General features: G+C 39.5%; 1 protein-coding gene across 1 annotated transcript in view; it reads left to right on the forward strand.

The window, feature by feature from the left end:
* Positions 1-19908, forward strand: part of LOC114045927 (activin receptor type-1) — a 154583-nt gene that overhangs the window by 85687 nt on the left and 48988 nt on the right. Inside the window, exon 3 of the mRNA XM_027866136.1 lies at positions 16044-16310. Coding sequence (XP_027721937.1) covers positions 16044-16310 — 267 coding nt within the window. The remainder of the gene's footprint in view (positions 1-16043; positions 16311-19908) is intronic.

Genomic DNA, 19908 nt, shown 5'->3' on the forward strand with positions numbered 1-19908 from the left:
ACTATGTTTTGTCTTCATGCATGCAGAAGAGATGCCTGTTTGCAGCAGAGCATTATGCTTTACCTAATCCTTTAAAAAAAAAAAATTAACGATGGTATCCTGTATTCTGTGTATCCCTACTCAATAGGGAACCATGAATAGATTTTTGCTAGAGGGAATGCTTCTTTTGAAACCTACTTATTTCTTTTCATTTTTATCTGGATACCCTTGATATGGTTGCAACCCATTCTCATAAAGATTTCTTTAATGAAGAGAAAGTTGGTATACAGATCATTAGTTATTGATGGTCATCTTAATTGCTTTTCTTTAAGAGTGTACCATTATATATATATACATATATATATATATATATATATATACACATATTGAATTCCCAGCCTCATCCTTCTCTGCCCTCCCATTCCACCATGTCCTCTTAAACCACTGTTTTATTGTTAACCTCTTTTTCATCTCTAGAGCTTTTTAAAATTAATTGCTTTAAGAACAATTAAATTTGCTTAGTAATGATTTACATTTAAATTAATTTCAACCCATAAAGGATAACTTTTAAAATCCCTTCTAAGTCATCATCAGGGTTTTTTTCCCCCATTCATTCTTATTGACTTTTCCTCATGATTATAGTTAGTATATACTCTTTCTTGTTTTGTTTTTTGCTTTGCATTCTTTCATAAAGTTCTTTCCAGGTTTCTCTATGCTGTCTTCCTCATAGTTTTACTCAATTGCAGCATGGTATTCCACTATTTCAGTGTAATATGATTTATTTACCTATTCCATGATTATTAGACATGTAGGTTGCTTCCATTTTTTTCCCCTTCTCTATAGTTCTTCTGTGAAAATCTTTCAACAGATAAGCTCCTTTTCATTGTTTTATTTGATAACACTGTCAAGGATATATTCCCAACAATTGAATTATTATTTCAAATGTCCTAGATCTCTTCATCTCATACTCTCTTATCTTCTTTTGTTGTTGTTGCTTAGTCATTTTCAATTCTTCATGACCCCATTTGGGGTTTTCTTGGCAAAGATACTGGAGTGGTTTGCCATTTTCTTCCTCAGCTCATTTTACAGAAGAGGAAACTGAGGCAGACAGGGTCAAGTGACTTGCTCAGGATCATACAACTAGTAAGTGTTTGGGGCCAGATTTGAAGTCAGGAAGATGAGCCTTCTGGACTCTAGGCCAGGCACTCTATCCATGGTGCTTCCTAGTTGCCCCTTTCATCTTCTAGTACTTACAGGAACTTTACTTTCTTTGGAAGTCTGCCTCCCTTTCCAGTTCAGGCTGCTTCCCTCCTATCCCGTATATGCTGGACATGGAAGTGGAGTCATCTTATTCCTTTGTTTGTTTGTTTTTTTCTCCTTTAAAACCCTAGACTGGATGGATCCAAGGAGCTCATAGGCATAGAGCTGGGAGGGGCCTCAGAAGCTATCTAGTATTTTTACAGATGAAGAAATCGATGTCTCAGGAAGTCAAGTGACTTATCCAACTGCATAACAATTGCAAGCATCAGAGGCCAAATTTGAACACAAGTCCTGTACCTAGTATTGATCTTTTTTCCAGTGTGCTAAATTAAATATTTGATGCTGTCATCCTTTTGAAGGAATCACTCATCCTTATTCTGTAGTAAAAATAAACTTGAAGTCCTTCACTGGTTCATTAGCTGACCAGAATGAATTGTTTCCTTTGTTTCTGTCTTGGGAGGAGGACAGCTGTATGGTCCAGTAGTTGGGGAAAGGTGTATGTCTCTTGACTGCATGACTTTTGAACGGCAACCAAAACTTACTCAGACTATCAAGTGCGCTCAGCTCCACATTTAAATTGATAGCTACTGAAAATAGCCTATCCTGCACCTGTCCCTTTAACACCTCCACCTGTCCCTTTTGACATCAGCACCTGGCAGGCTACCATCCTCCTGCATGACAGTTTGGACTCCCCCTCCACAGAGATTTGGCATATGCTCTTGGGCAGAAAGGTGATGGGGATGGTCAGAGACAGGAGGCAGAGATCAGGGTCTGCTGAGCAGTGGGTTTGTTCCATTTGGCTTGCTACACTTGACTCCAGTCACTGTGTATATATAGTATGTGGCTGTGGAGGAAGGATGGTTTCTTGCTGCCCAGCCAAATACTGGTCAAATAATCCGAAGTGGGGGTGGGGGGGCGGGAGGGAAAGGCTTTCCTGAAAAACTTTTGGGATAATAGCCATTAGTTCTTCCTTCAGGACCAAGGAAGGGGAGGTAAGGCTACTAAAAATCTGTTATTTTTAAGCCTGCTCTTAGGCCACAGGGTTATCTCCTTTATCAGTTTTCCAAGTGTTGCTCTCTCTGGCCATTTTCTTTTTTCTCTCTCAATATTTAAACCAGTACCAACTTCCTTAGTCTCTCTTAGGGAATTGGTCCTTTCATTATTGGTTTTAACTGTGTAGCAGCAGGCTGTTGAAGTTGGGCATGATTGGCACAGCAATGTGAAAGGAGGCAGATCTGGAAGGAAATACTTGTGAAATGACCAGTAGTATTAAGGATACTATTTAAAAGGGACCCTATAGTTGTGAGTGTTACTTTAGTTCTGCCATGCATTGCAGCTACAAAAGCCAAAGGCAATCTATTGCATCAAGTTGTGCTAGATATTCCTATGGCCTCTGCGATTCTCAGTGGCCACATGAGACTTAGATTTGGCCATCTTTTTTTCTTCCAAAGTCCAAGATTACTATGGAAAATGGCACTTGTTTATATAACTCACTAAGCCCAATATAGTGTAAACTTATCTGGAAATATTTGTGTGTATGCATATGTGTATAGAGGTCCACAATCTATGCCAACAAGCATTAGCATTTTTTAATAAAATTTTATTTAAAAAAACCCCACAAATTTGTCTCCCTTCCAGCCCTCTGTTGAAGAAAAAAAAAGAAATAAAAAACAAAACCCTTGTAACAAATATGAATAGTCAAGCAAAAAAGGAAAAATCCCATATTGGCCATATAAAAAATGTCAATTTTTGCATATTTACTCTATTGTTTCTCTAATATGAGGTGGAAACATGGTTGATCATTGCATTGATCAGAGTTCTTAAGCCCTTGGAAACATTTTTTACAATGTTATAATATAAATTGTTCTCCTGGCTCTACTCACTTCACTCAATTGTTTCATTCAAGCCTTCTCAGGTTTCTCCCAAACTGCCCTTTTCTTCATTTCTTATAGCATAATAGTATTCCATTGATGGACACTGCTTTTGTTTCCAGTTCTTTGCTGTTACAAAAAAGCTACTATAAATATAATTTGAATTTATGAGGCCTTTTTCTCTTTCTTTGATCTTTTTTGGGGGAGTATAGGCCTAGTTGTGGTATCACTGGGTCAAAGGGCATACATAGTTTAGTAATTTTGAAGGCATGGTTCCAAATTGCTGTTCAGAATGGCCAAGCAAATTTGTAACTCCACCAAGCATGAGAATAGCAGGGGTGGGGTAGAAAAATAGGGAGAAGGAAGCTACAGAACACGAAGATAAAAACAAAAAAAAGGCCCTTACTTCAGGGAGCTTATGTTCTATTAAGGAAAAAACCATGTACTTATGTAAGTAACAACAAAGTACATACAGTACACACTGGTAATTTTTTGGAGAAGTGGAGGAGAGAATTTAGGGGAAGGAAAGCAATTGGGGAATCAGGAAAAAACTCATATCGGTAACACTTGAACTGAACTTTGAAAGAAGCTAAGTTCACACAATGCAGAGAATTGTCTGTGCAAAGGTGTGGAGAGGGGAGGGATAGCAGGTAGGCCAGTATGGCAGAGACTGTTTTTGTGGGAGAAGGGTAGTCATATATAACAACTCTACAAAGAAAGGCTGGAGTCACTGTGGCCTCTGTAGAATTCCTATCTGTTTATAATGACAGAATAAAGAATCTAGAACTTTTGTTGGAGCCTAGGGCAGCTAGGTATCATCTGGCCTAGAGTCAGGAAGACTTCTCTTTCTGAGTTCAAATCTGGCCTCAGGCACATACTAGCTATGTGACCCTGGACAAGTTACTTCACCCTGTTTGCCTCAGTTTTCTCATCTGTGAAATGAGCTGGAGAAGGAAATGGCAAACCACTTTGTTATCTCTGTCAAGAAAACGCCAAATGGGGTCATGAAGAGTTGGACACAACTGAAACAAGACAATAACAAGGGAGCCTGAGTAGTATGTTTGTTTTCCCTCCTTTTGGCCAAATAGAGAATCAGTAGTCTTTTCTTCCTCATGTGCTTCCCATCACCTACAAAAGTAGATTAGATGGCTGCATATGCCATACTGTGTCTGCCCAGGATCTGCTCTTTTGGGTGAGTCCTGAGTTGGCCTCTCTGGTATGTAAATCTCTACAAAGGAGGGGGAGAGGGGAAAGGGTGGGGTAGGGCCTATAACTAGAAAGCTGAATCTGTGGACTTCACGGCCCCCCACCCTGACTGGAAGATAGGGAAAGAAAGGGAAGACCTTTCCGAAACAATGGTGAGGGTTTATCAAGGCTTGGCCTCAGGGCAGGTGAAGCTGCTGGTTGCCAACTGTAGAAAACTTTGTTTTCCATGAGAGTTGAGAGATGATTTGATGTCCTTTTAACATTTCATTATACTACCATTATACAACTAATTAGTGTCTGGAAAGGAGACTGAGGGTTGTACGGGTGTGTGTGTGTGTGTGTGTGTGTGTGTTAGAATGTGCTTTGTTTTACTTTCGTCAGGGAGGGACTAGAGGTAGACAAATACCCCCATGTCCAGTCTTTGTCTTGAGAGATTGAAAAGAAAGAACCGGGGACACTCTTATCACTGACCCCTTCCCTTTGAGTTTATCATTTTACCCTATGTTATCTGCTCTTGACTCTTTCTAAACTTTTGGGTTGTCATGAAAGAGTTGGTGGAGCCTCAGGTAAATTCTGTCGATCACACTTGGATCTCTGCAGTGTCTCCTCAGCAGTGATAGATGACCAGAGTGGATTCAGTGTCCTTGAGGCTGTATTACAGTCTGTGTTTTTTGCCAACAGTGTCCTGTAGTGACTAAGGCAGTGCCAATAGACAAGGGTCTGGGGTCTAATGTTTTGAAACAACCAGGGAATGTGTAGCAAGGTCTTTTGCTAGTGTATTGGAAGTGGTTGTTATGGCACTGAAGGTGTTCCCCCACCCCCAAAAAACCACCCCTCCTCCAATCTGGCAAGTTGTCTTTGAGGAAGAGGCAGGGAATGAGAGTGGGAGAAAACTTCCTTATGAAATGTCAGCCTTTCTTCTTGCTGGTAATGGCTTCTGGCTTTAGCTCAATTCAACAGATATTGTTTAGTGCCCACTATGTGCAAAGAATTGTGCTTGTACTAGAGGAAATAGAAAGGTTAAATAAATCATAGACTGCCTTCATGGACCTTAAAATCTAGTAGACTTCCTATGAGAATGGATGCTTCAGCATGGAGCTAGAACAACTAGTGGAAATAAGAGCAAATTTCCAGGTAGCCTGGGAACTTGAGCAAGCATCAGCAAAATCATCACCTCTTTCTGAATTTTTACAGTCTGCCCACACAACATACAAGATCTTTCCAGTTCCAAACTGGGCGATTTCTCTGATGGATAATCTTTCCTCCCTGTACGCCTCCCCTCTCCATCTTCTAACAAAACAACGAGTGAATTTTCCAATCCTGATTAAGTAGTGTAGTGGATAGAAAGCCATCATTGGAATCAGAAGACCATGGGTTCTTATGGTTCGTATTGGCTGTGTGAACCCTGGACAACTGACTTAACCTCTTGGTGCCTTATGCAATTCTGGAAGACTATAAGTTGCACAGAGGATGAGAGGTCATGTTGTTAGAGGGAATTTTTTCTCCCAGCAGTTCCCTAAATCATTTAAATTACAGGTCCAGTCTCCCTCCCTATTCCTATTTGAAGGAAAACAAGACCTAACTTTCTCACCAATGGTCAGGCAGCCTTTCTGCTCCCCAGCTAGTGTTTGTTCTGTGTGGGGAAAAGACTTTTCTCAATTCTTTGAAGGTCAGTTGTTAACAACCGACTCTCATAGTCCTCTATGATCTCTCCTTTTTTGGAAACAAGGATTCAATTCTGGAAACATGAGGAGAAAGTGAAGGAAGAAGACATTTTCTGTCATTAACTGGTTCTCAGGCATGCATGTTGTATATAGTAAAGTCAAGGACTTTTGCTACAGTAAGGATCAAATGAAAGATGGAAAAAGCAACATTATTTGATCTTAATGCTAGTCTCCTCATTGGTTCTTTAATTAACGGAGCAGTTAAAACCACTCTTTCAATATGAAGTTTGAAGTTGAAAAACCTCCCGTTACAGAGGCCTTTCCCTCTAGATGGCTCTTCCCAGAACCTCCATTTAAGGGGGATGCCCTGGCCAGCCTTGGCCTGTTCTACAGAACTTCTTCCCTTTCCCCGTGGGGTATCTTTGTCTTCCACCCACTCTCATCTCTTTAGCTTCCTTTTAAGTGTTACCTTCCCTCATTAGGATGTAAACTCCTTTAGGGTAGAGGACTGTCTGTCTTCCTACTTGCATTTGTATTCCTTGTGCTTCTACTGTGCCTGGCACTTTAACTGAAGGGACATTAGGATCCGAGGGTTAGAGATTGTGAGCTGCATTACACAAGGTTTGACTTGATGGAATGGAGGGCCCAATCTAACCAAAAGTGAAAAACACAGCATTCTTCCCCACCTCCACCGCCACACCTCTTTTCTGGAAGTTCCACCATTGGGTAACTGGAGATTTTTTTTTTTAATTACCTAAGGCAAAGCTAGCAGGGAAATGTGATGTAATTCCTTCCCAGCCCACAGATAAATGTGCCAGTCTTTTCAATGATAGGAAAAATGGCAGCAAGGCCTAGGATTTTGGATCTTAATTAAGCATTCCTTTAAGGATTTGAACTTAAAGTAATTGTTGGGATTTCAGGATCTTTGTATTTTGAACATAGTTACCAATGAAAGCAAGTAAACCCCAAACTTAGTCTGTTATGAAATAACAGGGCCAAGAGACACAGCCTTTGTGTTAACATATTAATATTTAGTTAACAGAAATACGTCACATATTAAAGGTCCTATTATTCCCTCCACCCAAACGCAGAGAAAATAACAGATAAACACGTATTCTCCCTCCCTTTTTTGTCCATTAGACAATGTGGATAAACAGATGCGAGCTCTCTGTATACCTCCCCCTGCCATCCCATACCATCCCCACACTAAACAGGAAGAAATGGGTCTGTACATACATGCTGCTTGGTGACTAAGCATTGCCTTAAGATCTGTGCTGACATTTAAAGTCTTTATAGCTTTGCTCTGCTCAGAACAAGGCAGCATCTCTTGCCTTCTCTTAAAACCCTTTTTGAGGCAAAGAAAGCTTCTATAGTCTTAAGAAATTTCTGGATCCCTAGACTTTTCTAGCTGTTGTGTGATTTAATGTGAATACACTGCCTTTTTCAGAGGGTGCAAATGTCCTGGAAAGTTCATAGATAGAAGCCCATTTACCCCAAGTGATAAGAGTGGCAGTTGTATCAAGTGACAACTCCTTGATCAGTAGAAATATGTGTGATTTATCCAGAGACCTGGTTGTCTCAGAGTGGGTGTTTTCTCCATGATATATAAAAAGCTTGAATGCTTATTGCATCCATTCACCGGTATCTTCTGTCTCTTCTTACTTGGATGGCCTATGTCTTTCATAGTAAATTGAAGGGACATTTTTGTGCCTCTTGCTCACAAGTAGGCTTGCTGGTTTTGATGCATGGTCCCCCTGCACCATTGGCAAGCCCAAGGCAATATGTTGGAATGATTCCAAATTTCAGTCTTGACTTAAGAGGCAACTCCTTATAATCTTAAATCCTAATATGTCACAAATTGCCATTTCAAATGAGTAAATGGAACATGCCATTGGAAGATAGTAGTGATCGGAGGTGCTTGTTTTGTAGCTTATTCAAGTTTTAAGGTTTAAATTTTTTTTTGAGGCAATAGGGGTGAAGTGACTTGCCCAAGGTCACATAGCTAGTACACGTCAAGTGTTTGGTCTGAGGCCAGATTTGAACCCAGGTCCTCCTGACTTCAGGGCCGGTGCTCTATCCACTGTGCCACCTAGCTGCCCTAAAATTTTTTTTTTTTATAATATTCTAATTACTCTGGCTCCTGTAAGATGAGCTTATATCATAAATTATGAGTCTGTGAGCACGTTTATTCTGTTAGATTTAATATGACTCCTCTCCCGTTTCTTTGTACTACTTTTCTCACCTGGTTTTGTCACCCTAGTGGAGTCACAAAACTTGACACTGGAAAGGGATCCTAGGACATCTAATCTAGGCAAAGTAGAAATGCCATGAAAGTATACCAAACAAGTCTCCTCTGCTTGAAGACCTCCAGGGAGTAATCTGCTGCCTCCTAAGGTCACTTATTCCACTTTTAGATATCTCTGATTAAGGTTGGGAAGCTTTCCTTGAAATCAGTCCTAAATTTGCCTCCATTTCAAGAGGGACCCCAGTCATACTTCACTTCTGGTTACATTGACTCTCTGGACTTATTCTGTACCACTTTGCCAGCTGCCTGCCAACCCTGAAGAAATTTCCACCCTGAGGACCTACCCTTATCACTGGTGACACTACCTTCATTCACAAGGGGCCCCAACTATGCTCATTTCATTCACAATCAATCTGACTTTATTTGGACTGCTCTTTCTTCTTGCCAGCTATGTATGCACTATGTGGATACCTCCTCTCCCCACCCCACCCCCCTTTTCCAATTCCCATTTATTTCTTGCTTACTTCCATTAGAATGTAACTTCCTTCAGGTTAGAGATTGTCTTGTTTGCTTGTGTTTCTATCTCCATCACTTAGTATAGTGACTGGCACTTAATAAAACCTCTTTCCATCCATTCATCCTTTCAGACATCAACCCATTCCTTCTCTGTCTTCAAAAAGACTTCTTCTATTTAACAATCCTTCAAATAGAACACAGCTAACATTTGTGTCCTCACCTGGCCATTTGTGATGCCTTTTTTTTCTTCTCTTTAGGTTAATTATCCTAAGTTCCTTCCCAGATTCTCATGATATGGATTTCAGGTTCATCACCATCTTGGTTTTCCCCCCTTAAATATCTTATCAATGTCCTTTTGAGTTTATTAGTTAGTGTCATTTCTCAACTGTCTCATTCAAAATTGTACCCAAAGGGTGGTTGTGTAAGGTTATGTTTGTTCTTTCAGTGTGACAAATCACTATAGATTCAAAAGGACAATGTTTGAGAGTGTAGGACCAAGAACAATGGAAGTAAGTTGTGGTTAGTGTTGAGTCCTGATCTTACTACAATCAGTGAAGCAAAGCAGTTAACCTGCAGAGCAGAAAGGAGCAGATGTTGCCAGTAACTCTAAGGTGAGGTCAGCAGCCCAGCTCCTTAATCACCCTCAATATGGCAAGGAGGACCTCAACCTCTGGATTGGCCTTTATATTGGAGTTCTTAGAAAATGGAGATTGAGCTAGGTGTTTGAGAAGGAGTAAGGAACAGGAGAAGCAGGCAAAAGACCCCTTTTTGACAGAGGAATATCTATCTGTGTAGATTTGCTTCTTTTGGGGTTTGTATTCCTTTCAGGAAAGTCTTGGTCATTAGGCTGTACTGTAGGTTGCTTGAGTTTTCAGACACAATTATACCAAAGGACAGAACAGTGCTGGCTGACACAAGACCAGCTACAGCCATCACTTTCTGACCCCTTCTCAATTTTTTTCTTGGTGTGTTTGTCAGAAATTGTTGAACTTTGAACCTTGCAGAGATCTTGAGACTAGATTGTTAAATCTCACTTTATCCATCTCAATTGTGGACAACAAAGCTGTAATCTATTCCTTCTGCCATTCTAGTGCTCTGTTTTATTTCTCTGACATCCTACGATTATACTTTTAGGGATCTCCTTGGATGGGACACTTGCCAGGAAAAGTCATCTTTCAGAATTCTGACCAAGGTGAAACTGGAAATCCTTGTCAGTGAAGGGGAAAAAGAACTTATATGTTATTTAAACACCCCAACCTACAATTTAAACCTGTGTTATCTTATTCTCTCCCAAGAAGACACAGATTTTAAAAGCTGACTGATGTTTTAGAGTGCATTCTATATATTCCTTCAGCTTTATGGATCCCCTTCATCTCCCCAGTCTCCCTGATGACCTTTAACAAAGAAATAAAACTAATTTACTTGAAGACAATGTTGCTAATAATGGTGATCTAAATTCATCTCTCCAGTTCAGATGGAGATGCCAAGATTATAATCTTATTGCTTCCTTTAGTCAGTCCTTTCTACCCTTTCATCATATGAAAGGATTACTTGTAGCAGACTCTCCTGTCCCTGACCACATAAGGTCCATAAATATTTTCACATGGTCCCAGTTTTGATGCCAGACAAGTTATATAGTAACAGTCATAACATTGAGTAATATTGGAAGGCCACCTTGCAGATGCTGGTTGTGTACATAGACAACAAGTAAACAGAATGGGGATGAGATAATCTAAGGGAAAAGAGGTCATTTCCCTTGCTTGATATTCAGATTACTGATTAATTTAACTAACTTGTCATCCTTGCTTAGTGGACGTAACTCTGCTTAGATCCTTCCTGTTTTATTTCTGCAAACTGCAATAAAATAGGTTATCAGACTTTTATTGTTTCATATACATGCAAAGTAGTCCTAGGAAGTAATCTGTAATCAAGTATTCTGTATCATAAGAGTCTGGAAGATAAGACATCTCCCAGCACCTTAAAAGCAATTTGAAAAGAATCCCCTTACCCCCCCTCCCCAGCCCCCAAACCCAATTTCAAATCCTAAATTTCATCCTGTTGTTACTTTTAAAAATTGAGGAGATTGCTAAAGGTGACTCATGGATATTTTGGGTCCTATTTTTCCTTGGAATTGTCAATATCAAGATCTGAGAACTCTGTCTTGCTTGTAACTCTGCTTGTTGAATTAATAACCCTGGCTTAGAAAATCCCTTTGGCATCACTTAGAACCAAACCAGTCTGCCAGGGGAAGTTGGCAGGGTAGCACTCAGGGATGTGTGTGTGTGTGTGTGTGTGAGAGAGAGAGAGAGAGAGAGAGAGAGAAAGACAGAGACAGAGAGAGAGACAGACAGAGACAGAGAGAGAATGAGGAGGATGGGGTGAGCTGGGGAGGGGAGTCTTTTTTGCTATGAATTTCTATTGAATTGACATTTATTTTGGATATCTTTGGATATCTGGGGCACATTTCTTCCCCAATCAATTTGGTTGATAAAGCTCGGTTAAAGTGTATGGACTATAAAACCTTACAAGTTTGGGTGGAAGACACAAAACAAGAGGAGAAGGATGATGCTTGCTTTTCAAAAGGGGGAAAAACAGTAGGCATGACTTTGCCAAATGTGCCCTAACTTGCTTTTCAGCATTAGATGTTTGGCCACTTTCTATACTAGGTATTTGAGTAAGCATTATAGATGCTTACTAGCCACCCACTTTCATCTCTTTGCTTTTCTGTAGCTGGGAAAGTGACAGACAGATCTTTGACACTGGCATCACAGAACAAGAATAATTTATTACTTCAGATAGTTATCTCTATTCAACTACAGAAGAAAGGCAAATAATTTCTAGATAAAGACTTAATTTATTCAGCAACCATTTATTAAGTGCCTACTTAGAATTTATAAAGCAAGGAGCAGCATGGTGGAGTGGATATACATCCCAGCCTTAAAGGTGTGAGGACCTAGGTTCAAATCTCACTTCATACATACTGGTTGTATGACCCAGGGCATGTCACTTAACTTGGAAGGACTCTGGCAGTCCTCTGAGAGTACGAAGTTGCAGGGAAGGTGCCAACCTGCATTGGTAGAGGGAATTTCCTCTTATGGGAGTTTCCTATATCAATGAAATCACAAGTCCAAGTCCTATCTCTATGTGTATGTAAAGCACTTTGGTAGGCACTGGGGAAAGATGTAAATATACATAAGTCGTAATCCCTATCCTTTTTGTGGTTTATAATCTAGTAAGGGGGATATGACATGAATAAATAGCTATCATGCAGAGTAGGACATTGTTGTTCAATCCTGTCCAACTCTTTGTGACCCTGTGGACCGTACTGACTCCAGGCCCAGCACTGCACCACTTAGCTGCCTCATTTCTAATGTCAAGGTTAGATTAGACGTTCTCCACCCATCCCCCCACTCCTGCCCCCTCCCTGACATACACACAATACTAAGCCATCAGTTTCTCTTAATACTTACTTGCTTATTGATACTTATTAATACTTATTGATCCACTCTGGACTTGCCATAAAGATTATATACTTGAATTGTTAGTGTTCATATAATCTAAAACTAGAAAGTACTCTAGAGACCATCTGGACCAAATCACCCCCACCTCCACTTTGCATCAGGCTCATAAAGATTTGACTGGTTCACCTTTCCCAGAAATCCATTTGAAAATACATGGGAAAAGATGACTGACTATAAACTATTCATCCCATGGTAATGGGTCCAGCACTACCCGCTATGTGGTGTATTTCAGGATCATAGATTAGAGTTAGAAGGGATATAGGACTTTGGAAGTCAGTTGGTACAAACATCACTTATTTTATAGCTGAGAAAACCTGAAAAGTCCAGGGAGAGGGCATTGGTCCTACAGACCTAGGATTCAAACACAGATCAGGTTATGTTATTCCAAATCCAGCTCTTTCAAGAGTTCTATGTTGCAGTCACCAAAGATGACATCTATAAGGAATTAAAAAGCAAAGCAGTTTTTTTCTTACCTTATTTGTTAATAGCCAATATTAATGTAGCACCATACCTCAAGGAGGTCAATGACAGGAAAGTCTCATATGTAACAAGATTCATTGTAGTTCTCTTTGCAGGGAAATAATAATCTGAAGCAAATTAGATGCTCACTACCTAATTTGGGGAATAGCTAAACAAATTGGTATATTAACGTAATAGGATCCTGTTGCGCTATAAAAAACAACAAAAATAAGGAATTTGAGAAACAGGCCTGTATGAACTGAGAGTGAATAGAAGGCATAAGATATGATGATTAGAGTAATACATATGCATCACCACTAAAAGACAACTAATTTAGGTTGAATAATAGTCTTACAGAACAAAGGGTGAAATAACATCCCTCCTTTTAGTTTTTTGGGGAGATTACTGGGGTGTGGCTACTGCACATGCTGCACCTTCTTGGAGCCACAGGTGAGAGGTGTGTGATAGGTGGACACTAAATGTTGATGAGTAGCCTTGAAAAGGGCTAAACCAGATTGAGGGTAATTAAACCCATTTATAGTTAGGGAGATGTCTACCCTAAGCATGTGATGACTTCCCTTGGTGGAATGGGCAGATGAGAACAGTTTGTTTCAGTGGTCATGAAGGTGGCGGAAACCGGTGCTGTGGAGCGCTTTGAGCTTGGTCAGACACAAAAGTGCCAAGGCCATCCACTGCATCCCAGGCTGTCATCAGTTTTCTTGATGTTTGTCTTGCAACAGGACTCTGGAGGAGAGAGTAAGGCTAATGACCGTGCAACTCTGCTTCATTTAAATCCATATCATGTGCAAGTCAAGACATCACTCCATGGTGTCATTGGTCCTCTTTGAAAACAAAGGACGAACAATTTTTTTGAGGGGTAGAGATATGGGTGGGAAGTGTTAAAAAGTCAGATGTACTTTTATCTTTTTTGTTAACTGTCTTTCTTTGTTACAAGAGTCTGATGATTAGAGATTACTAGGGAATGATTGACATTAAACGCACACACATACACATATATAAATACACATATATGCCTAATGGTATTAATAAAATAGGGGTAAATTTCTATGAACCTTGAAATTATGATGTTCATACCTGATTTTTTTTTTGGGAGGGGGTGGTATAGTGGGATCAATTTATATTATGCTTGATACAATAACAGACCTATTTGTTCTGTAGCCTGATTCAAATACTGATGCTGAGAAGATTTCTGTCATGTTTTTGAAGGGAGGAGAAAAAGGGAATACTTTCTTCATTGTGAAAATCATTCTTCATTAATATAGTCTGAGTTCCAGATTTTGGGTGGTGAGACCAGTGACATACATAGCTTTGTCAGTGGCTATTGTGGATGTTATTCCAAACTCATTTGCTATTGGAAGAGTCTCTTGGGGTTTTTCAAAAGAGCTATCACATTGATTATAAAAAGAGTGTATCTCCTTCATGGGGTGGTGCTTGTGGAGGCGTGATGTTTGTGCTATAGCGGGCAATTTGTTTTTATTTTACCTCTTTCCAAAGAGGGAAGAGAGAAGGTAAATGTTCTCTTTCTCTGCCATTTCTGAGTCTCTCTCCACTCCCTCTCTGTGGCCTCTTCCTCCAAGTCCCCTGCTGTATCTCTAAGTATTTTAATACCTCTCATTGGGGTCATCTCTTAAAAGCACACAGTCACCCCAAACTGCCTTTTAAATGATAGATTCAAAATAGATTGAGGTAGCTGTACCACAGAGCCTACTACAAAGCATTCAACAATAGACAGAACTCAGCCCCTTTCTAATTTAGGCCGTGAGAGTGAGCTCTGAAAGTTGAATTTCCTTATTTGAACAGGATTTCAACTTAGCAGCTTCCAAAGATTTGGCCTCTTGCAGTCTTCTCTCTCTCTCTCTCTCTCTCTCTCTGTCTCTGTGACTATCTCTTTTTGTCTCTCTGTCCCTGTCTCTGTTGCTCTGTCTATTTTGGTCTTTCTTTGTCTCTCTGTTTTTTATCTGTCTCTTTCTCTCCCCCTTCCCCCCTCTCATGCTCTCATTTCTATATAACTCTTTTCTTCCCTCTTCCTCCCTCCCTCTTGCTCTTTTCCTCTGCCATCTGCACCCAAAGCTGTTAGTACTAGCAAGTCTGAACTACTCACTTAACCAGGAAAAAATGATGCAGTGATTTGAAAAACTGAATCTGAAAACCAATCTTTGAAAGAACAATTAATTAAAAGGTCTTATTGGATTTGGCATCCCACTTTTTTTTTCCCCACCCTCCTTCCACACCAGATGCAACTGCTCCTCAGCTCTCACTTGGGTCACTGTTCGTGGTTCCCCCTCATCTCTGTCTCTCCTTTTCAAAATCCCATTTTCAAGGTTCAATTCAGATGTCACCTCCTCCATGAAGTCTTACCTAATGACCCAAATTATTATTGTCCCCTTTCTTCTCGAATTACTTGGCATTATTTTGATCTGTACATGCACTCATGTACATACGTACAAACGCAGACACACATACACACATTATATCTTCCCCATAATAATAACTAGTATTTATGTAGTGCCTACTCTGTGCCAGGCACAGTACCAAGTGCTTTACAAATATTATCTTATTTGCTTCTCACAACAATCCTGGGACGTAGGTGCTATTGTTACCTCATTTTATAGAAGAGGAAACTGAGTCAAATAGAGGTTCAGTATCTTGTCCAAGGTCACACTACTAGTAAGTGTTTGAAGATAAATTTGAACTCAGGTCTTCCTGATTTCAGAACCAGAGTATTCCATCCTCTGTGCCACCTTGCTGCCATAGAACTTAACTTAGAGGTCTGTGGATGTATTTCAGGTCATTGCATGTGTATGGGAAAAATTTACATTTTTGTTTTTACTAACCTTCAACTAAAGTCTATTATTTTCTTCCTTTATAAATAAATAAAAAAACCCAACACATTATTCTGGGAGGTGCTCAGGTCTCATCAGACTACCAAATGGTTCCATAACTCAGAAAAAAAAATTTGAAACCCTCTTGCAGAAAAGAAGCTTTTTGATGGTAGGGGCAGTTTTATTTTTGCCTTTATGTCTTCAGTATCTAATCGAAAGGCACTTAAATGTTTGTTGAATTGAATTGCCCAATGATTTGGAATTCAGGGATGAGGCACATTTCATGCCCAGGTCTACCAGATGTGGGTATTAGTATCTTCAGGTGATGCTTATTGTGACTTTCCCCACGGGTAATTGCCTAGGTGTGTTAAATTGAGCAAGAGAAAAAAAACAAAACTATATTATCCACACGTGATTGAAGAAACTTTTCAATACCCATATGAAAGAAAATACCATTTTCTTTTCTCTCCCTTCTGCAGATGAGGAACCAAAGTTGAATTCAAACCTGTATATGTGTGTGTGTGAAGGCATATCCTGTGGGAATCAGGATCACTGTGAGGGGCAGCAGTGTTTTGCCTCATTGAGCATTAACGATGGTATTCAAGTCTACCAGAAAGGATGCTTCCAAGTGTATGAGCAGGGGAAGATGACCTGTAAGACTCCACCATCCCCTGACCAAGCTGTGGAGTGCTGTCAGGGAAACTGGTGCAATGGAAACATTACAGCCCAGTTACCAACTTCGAAAGGTAATGCTCCTACCCATGTCTCCCCATCCGCTTCCCCATCCCTACATTGTCCGCACTTTGGTTCCTGTGATGGCAAGTTGAGATCAAAGTGAAGGTCTGGGAATGGGGGAGGAGAATCATTCAGCATCTGAAGGAAGGTAGAAGTTAGGGAAAACGAAGCGGTGTAAAAATGCTTGAAAACAGTTAGAATGTGTCCGATTCTCTCATACTCAAGAGATCTGCCTTAGGGATTATTTTCTGTTGAGGTGGGATTATTCTACCAAGTGCTGCCAACTTTCTTTATTCCCCTCTTTTTTTTTTTTTTTTGGCTACGAGAAATAGCGGCTGCCACAGACAACTCCCCATAAAAATTTATCCACAGATTAGGTGTATATACATGTTGAGAAGAAAAGGTTGAGATGAAGAGGGAGGGCCCGGAACTCTGGCTGAGCGGCACACATGCATTACTAGGAAGGAAAGAAAAGCTTAGATCCATTTCCTCCTCTTCCTGTTATATACTATCTGCTTGAATCGCTCTCTAAGCTTGAAGCACTATAGGATTTTTCACATGCAACTTGAATGAATTCTTTATAGGAGGATCTTATACAAATGGTTCCTTAATATCTGAAGATTCTACTCCTCTGGAGCAGGGCAGTTTTGAAGCTGCTTCCATGTTTGGGAACACCCTCACTTCCCAAGAAACCCTAGAGTGCCTGCACTAAATAAAGCCTAGACAAGCCAATGAACTATTATTAAGGGCTTGCTACGTTCAAAGTTCTGTTTTGAGAATACAAAGACAACATGAAAAACAAATCTTCGCCTTTTTAAGGATTAAGCTTACATTTTACTGAGGCAAATGTACCATATGCACAGACAAGAATATACATGGTAATTTGAAAAGGGAGCAAGCATTAAAAACCAGGGGAGGGGATCAAAAAAGGCTTCCCCTAACAGTTGGTACATAACTTTAGCTCGAAAACTTGAAGGAAGCTAGGGATTCCAAGAATCAGGGGCAACAAGAGGAGTACCCACTGTATAATGGCACAGTGGTGGGAGATGGGTGTTTAAGAGAAAAGCATGTTGGAAAGTTTAGTTAGAAAATTGAAGGTGTGAAAGAGAGTGAAGTGAAATAAGTCTGGAATGGGACAGTAGATTAGAGTCAGAATGTGCAGGGCTATAGATGCTTAGCTGAGGAGTTCCTTTTTTTACCCTAAAGGAAATAGGGAGCTAGTGAAGATTCTTGAGCAGGACAATAACATGGTCACTTAATCCTAAATCTTTAATCCTAAATTCACTTAATCCTAGATCTTTAAATTTTTACTAGAAATCTCATTAACTCTTGGTTTTTATTGGACCTATGATTTTACTGAAAGGGAACTCTCATAAGTCAGCAGCATTAGAGAGTTGCCTAGATCAATGATAGTTTAACTGATTTGCTCACAGTCACAGGTCTAGTATGTGTTTAAAAGCCAAACAAATTCTAGGTCTTCTTGACATTGGTAAATTTTTTAAGAGGGCATGATATGGAATGTTAGAAGCAGGAGTAATGTCACTAGAAGTGACAAAGTAGAAAGAGAACTGTACTGTGTATGATACCTTATAATGATGGTGTTCATGTAAATCAGTGGTGTCAAACTTATAGAGATGGTGGCCACTAAATATGCATAAGGATCCTTGTGGGCTACATATTGACTTAGAAAACTATCTATCTATCAATCCACCCATCTACCTATTTATTAGATAAAAATATATGAATACATATGGGAAAAACATACCACCCTTGGGGAAGAAAAGGGTTAGTAGTGAACTGAACTATCAAGGACATGGGAAAATTCCTGCCATGAAGAAATACCCTGTCTGTATCTAGAGATAGATATCTATGTATCTACATATCTATATCTATAGATATATGTGTATATCTACACACACACACACACACACACGTCTTTTGTTGTTGTGTCATTTCAGTCATATCCAACTCTATGTGACCCCTTTCTGGCAAACATACTGGAGTGGTTTGCAATTTCCTTCTCCAGCTCATTTCACAGATGAGGAAACTGAGGCAAACAGGATTAAATGACTTACCCAGGATCACATAGCTAGTAAATAAATGTCCGAGGTGGATTTGAACTCATGAAGATGAGTCTTCCTAATTCTAGGCCTGGCACTCTATCCACTGTTCTGCCCTATATATATCTATATCTATATATATATTTATAGATATATATCTATATATATATCTATATCTCTATATATAGATATATAGATATATCAACACATTAAAATCAGATAAGAACTACATTTTAATCTGGTTTGGACTACACTTGGGAGGGTTGGGGTATCATGGGCTGAGTGTGTTTGATGACCCTTAATCATCAATAAAAAGTTGAATTCCATTAATCAATTTCTGTTCAAGAAGTATTTAATACATTTCAGATAGATTTCCATCATAAGTAGTTTAAAGAAAAAAAATTGGCATATATATATGCACACATATACGTATGTATACATACATACATATACATGTGTTTTGGTTATATGCAGAATAAGCCTAAGCTGAATAAATAAGTTCTTAGTATATATTGAATTGTATTTGAGGAAATGTCTTCCTAATGCAAATAGACAGCTTTGCAAATTCTTCATGCATGCTAAGTGCCCACACAGAATATAAAGATGTGGTAATAATGCTGTACCCTTTTTATAACATTTTACCTTTTATGAAGGACTGCCACGTATATTAGCTAGTTCGATCCTCAGGACAGTCTTGTGGATTAGGCAGAGTATGGAAGAAGCTGAAACCTAAGAGTTTAAGAGACTGCTAAATGAAACAGAGCTGGTTAAGTGGCTAGAGCCAGCTCTTCTGATTTAGTCCTGTGAATGCTCTTCTTACTATATCACATTCCTTCTCAGCAGAAAAGACATGTTTGTGGAGTTTCTCGTCATAGAGACAAAATTAGATTCACACAAAACTACTAGAGAAAGGTATGATCCAATATGTCATCGTTCTTTTATTCTCTTTATTTTTTTTTCCTTCTCTTTTCTATCTGCTCTAGAATCTTTTATTCTTTGGTTCATGACCCTCATATTTATTTCATCCTTCTTTAGTCTCTGTATTCCTTACAAATTAAAACTGCTAAGGGACCTAATATGGGTTCCTTCTGCTAAAAAGTTTCTTTGTTCTGCTTTTTAGATTTTGCCCCCTGGCCTCCTTTTTTTTTGTTGTGCCATACTCTTAGAAATATCAGTTCCCATAGGTGATAGAAAGAGTATCACTTCATGGCAGGAGTTTTCCTATTTTGCTGATAGTTCAGTTCATTACTAACCTTTGTCCTCCCCATGGACATGTTTTTCTCATTTGCCATGAAATCTCTTCCTTATATTCTTGCCCTTAAACTCCTTGGACTATCAGATGCTCCCAGGATTTCTGATTCTCTTTCTCCTGGGGCAAGACTGGGGCAAGATGCTTGGTCTAAAGCATCAAATCCTTGTAGATCACATCCATTTGCAAAATCCCCATCTCTCTTCATAGAAGTTCTCTTGTGGAAGGATTCATCAGTGGTATCCTTTACCTCCTCTAAAATAAGATTTCCTCCTTTCTTTCCCTCTTTTTGCCTCCTTG

Source organism: Vombatus ursinus, unplaced genomic scaffold (genome assembly GCF_900497805.2).
Source record: "Vombatus ursinus unplaced genomic scaffold, bare-nosed wombat genome assembly UNPS02014779.1, whole genome shotgun sequence".
Taxonomy (NCBI): domain Eukaryota; kingdom Metazoa; phylum Chordata; class Mammalia; order Diprotodontia; family Vombatidae; genus Vombatus; species Vombatus ursinus.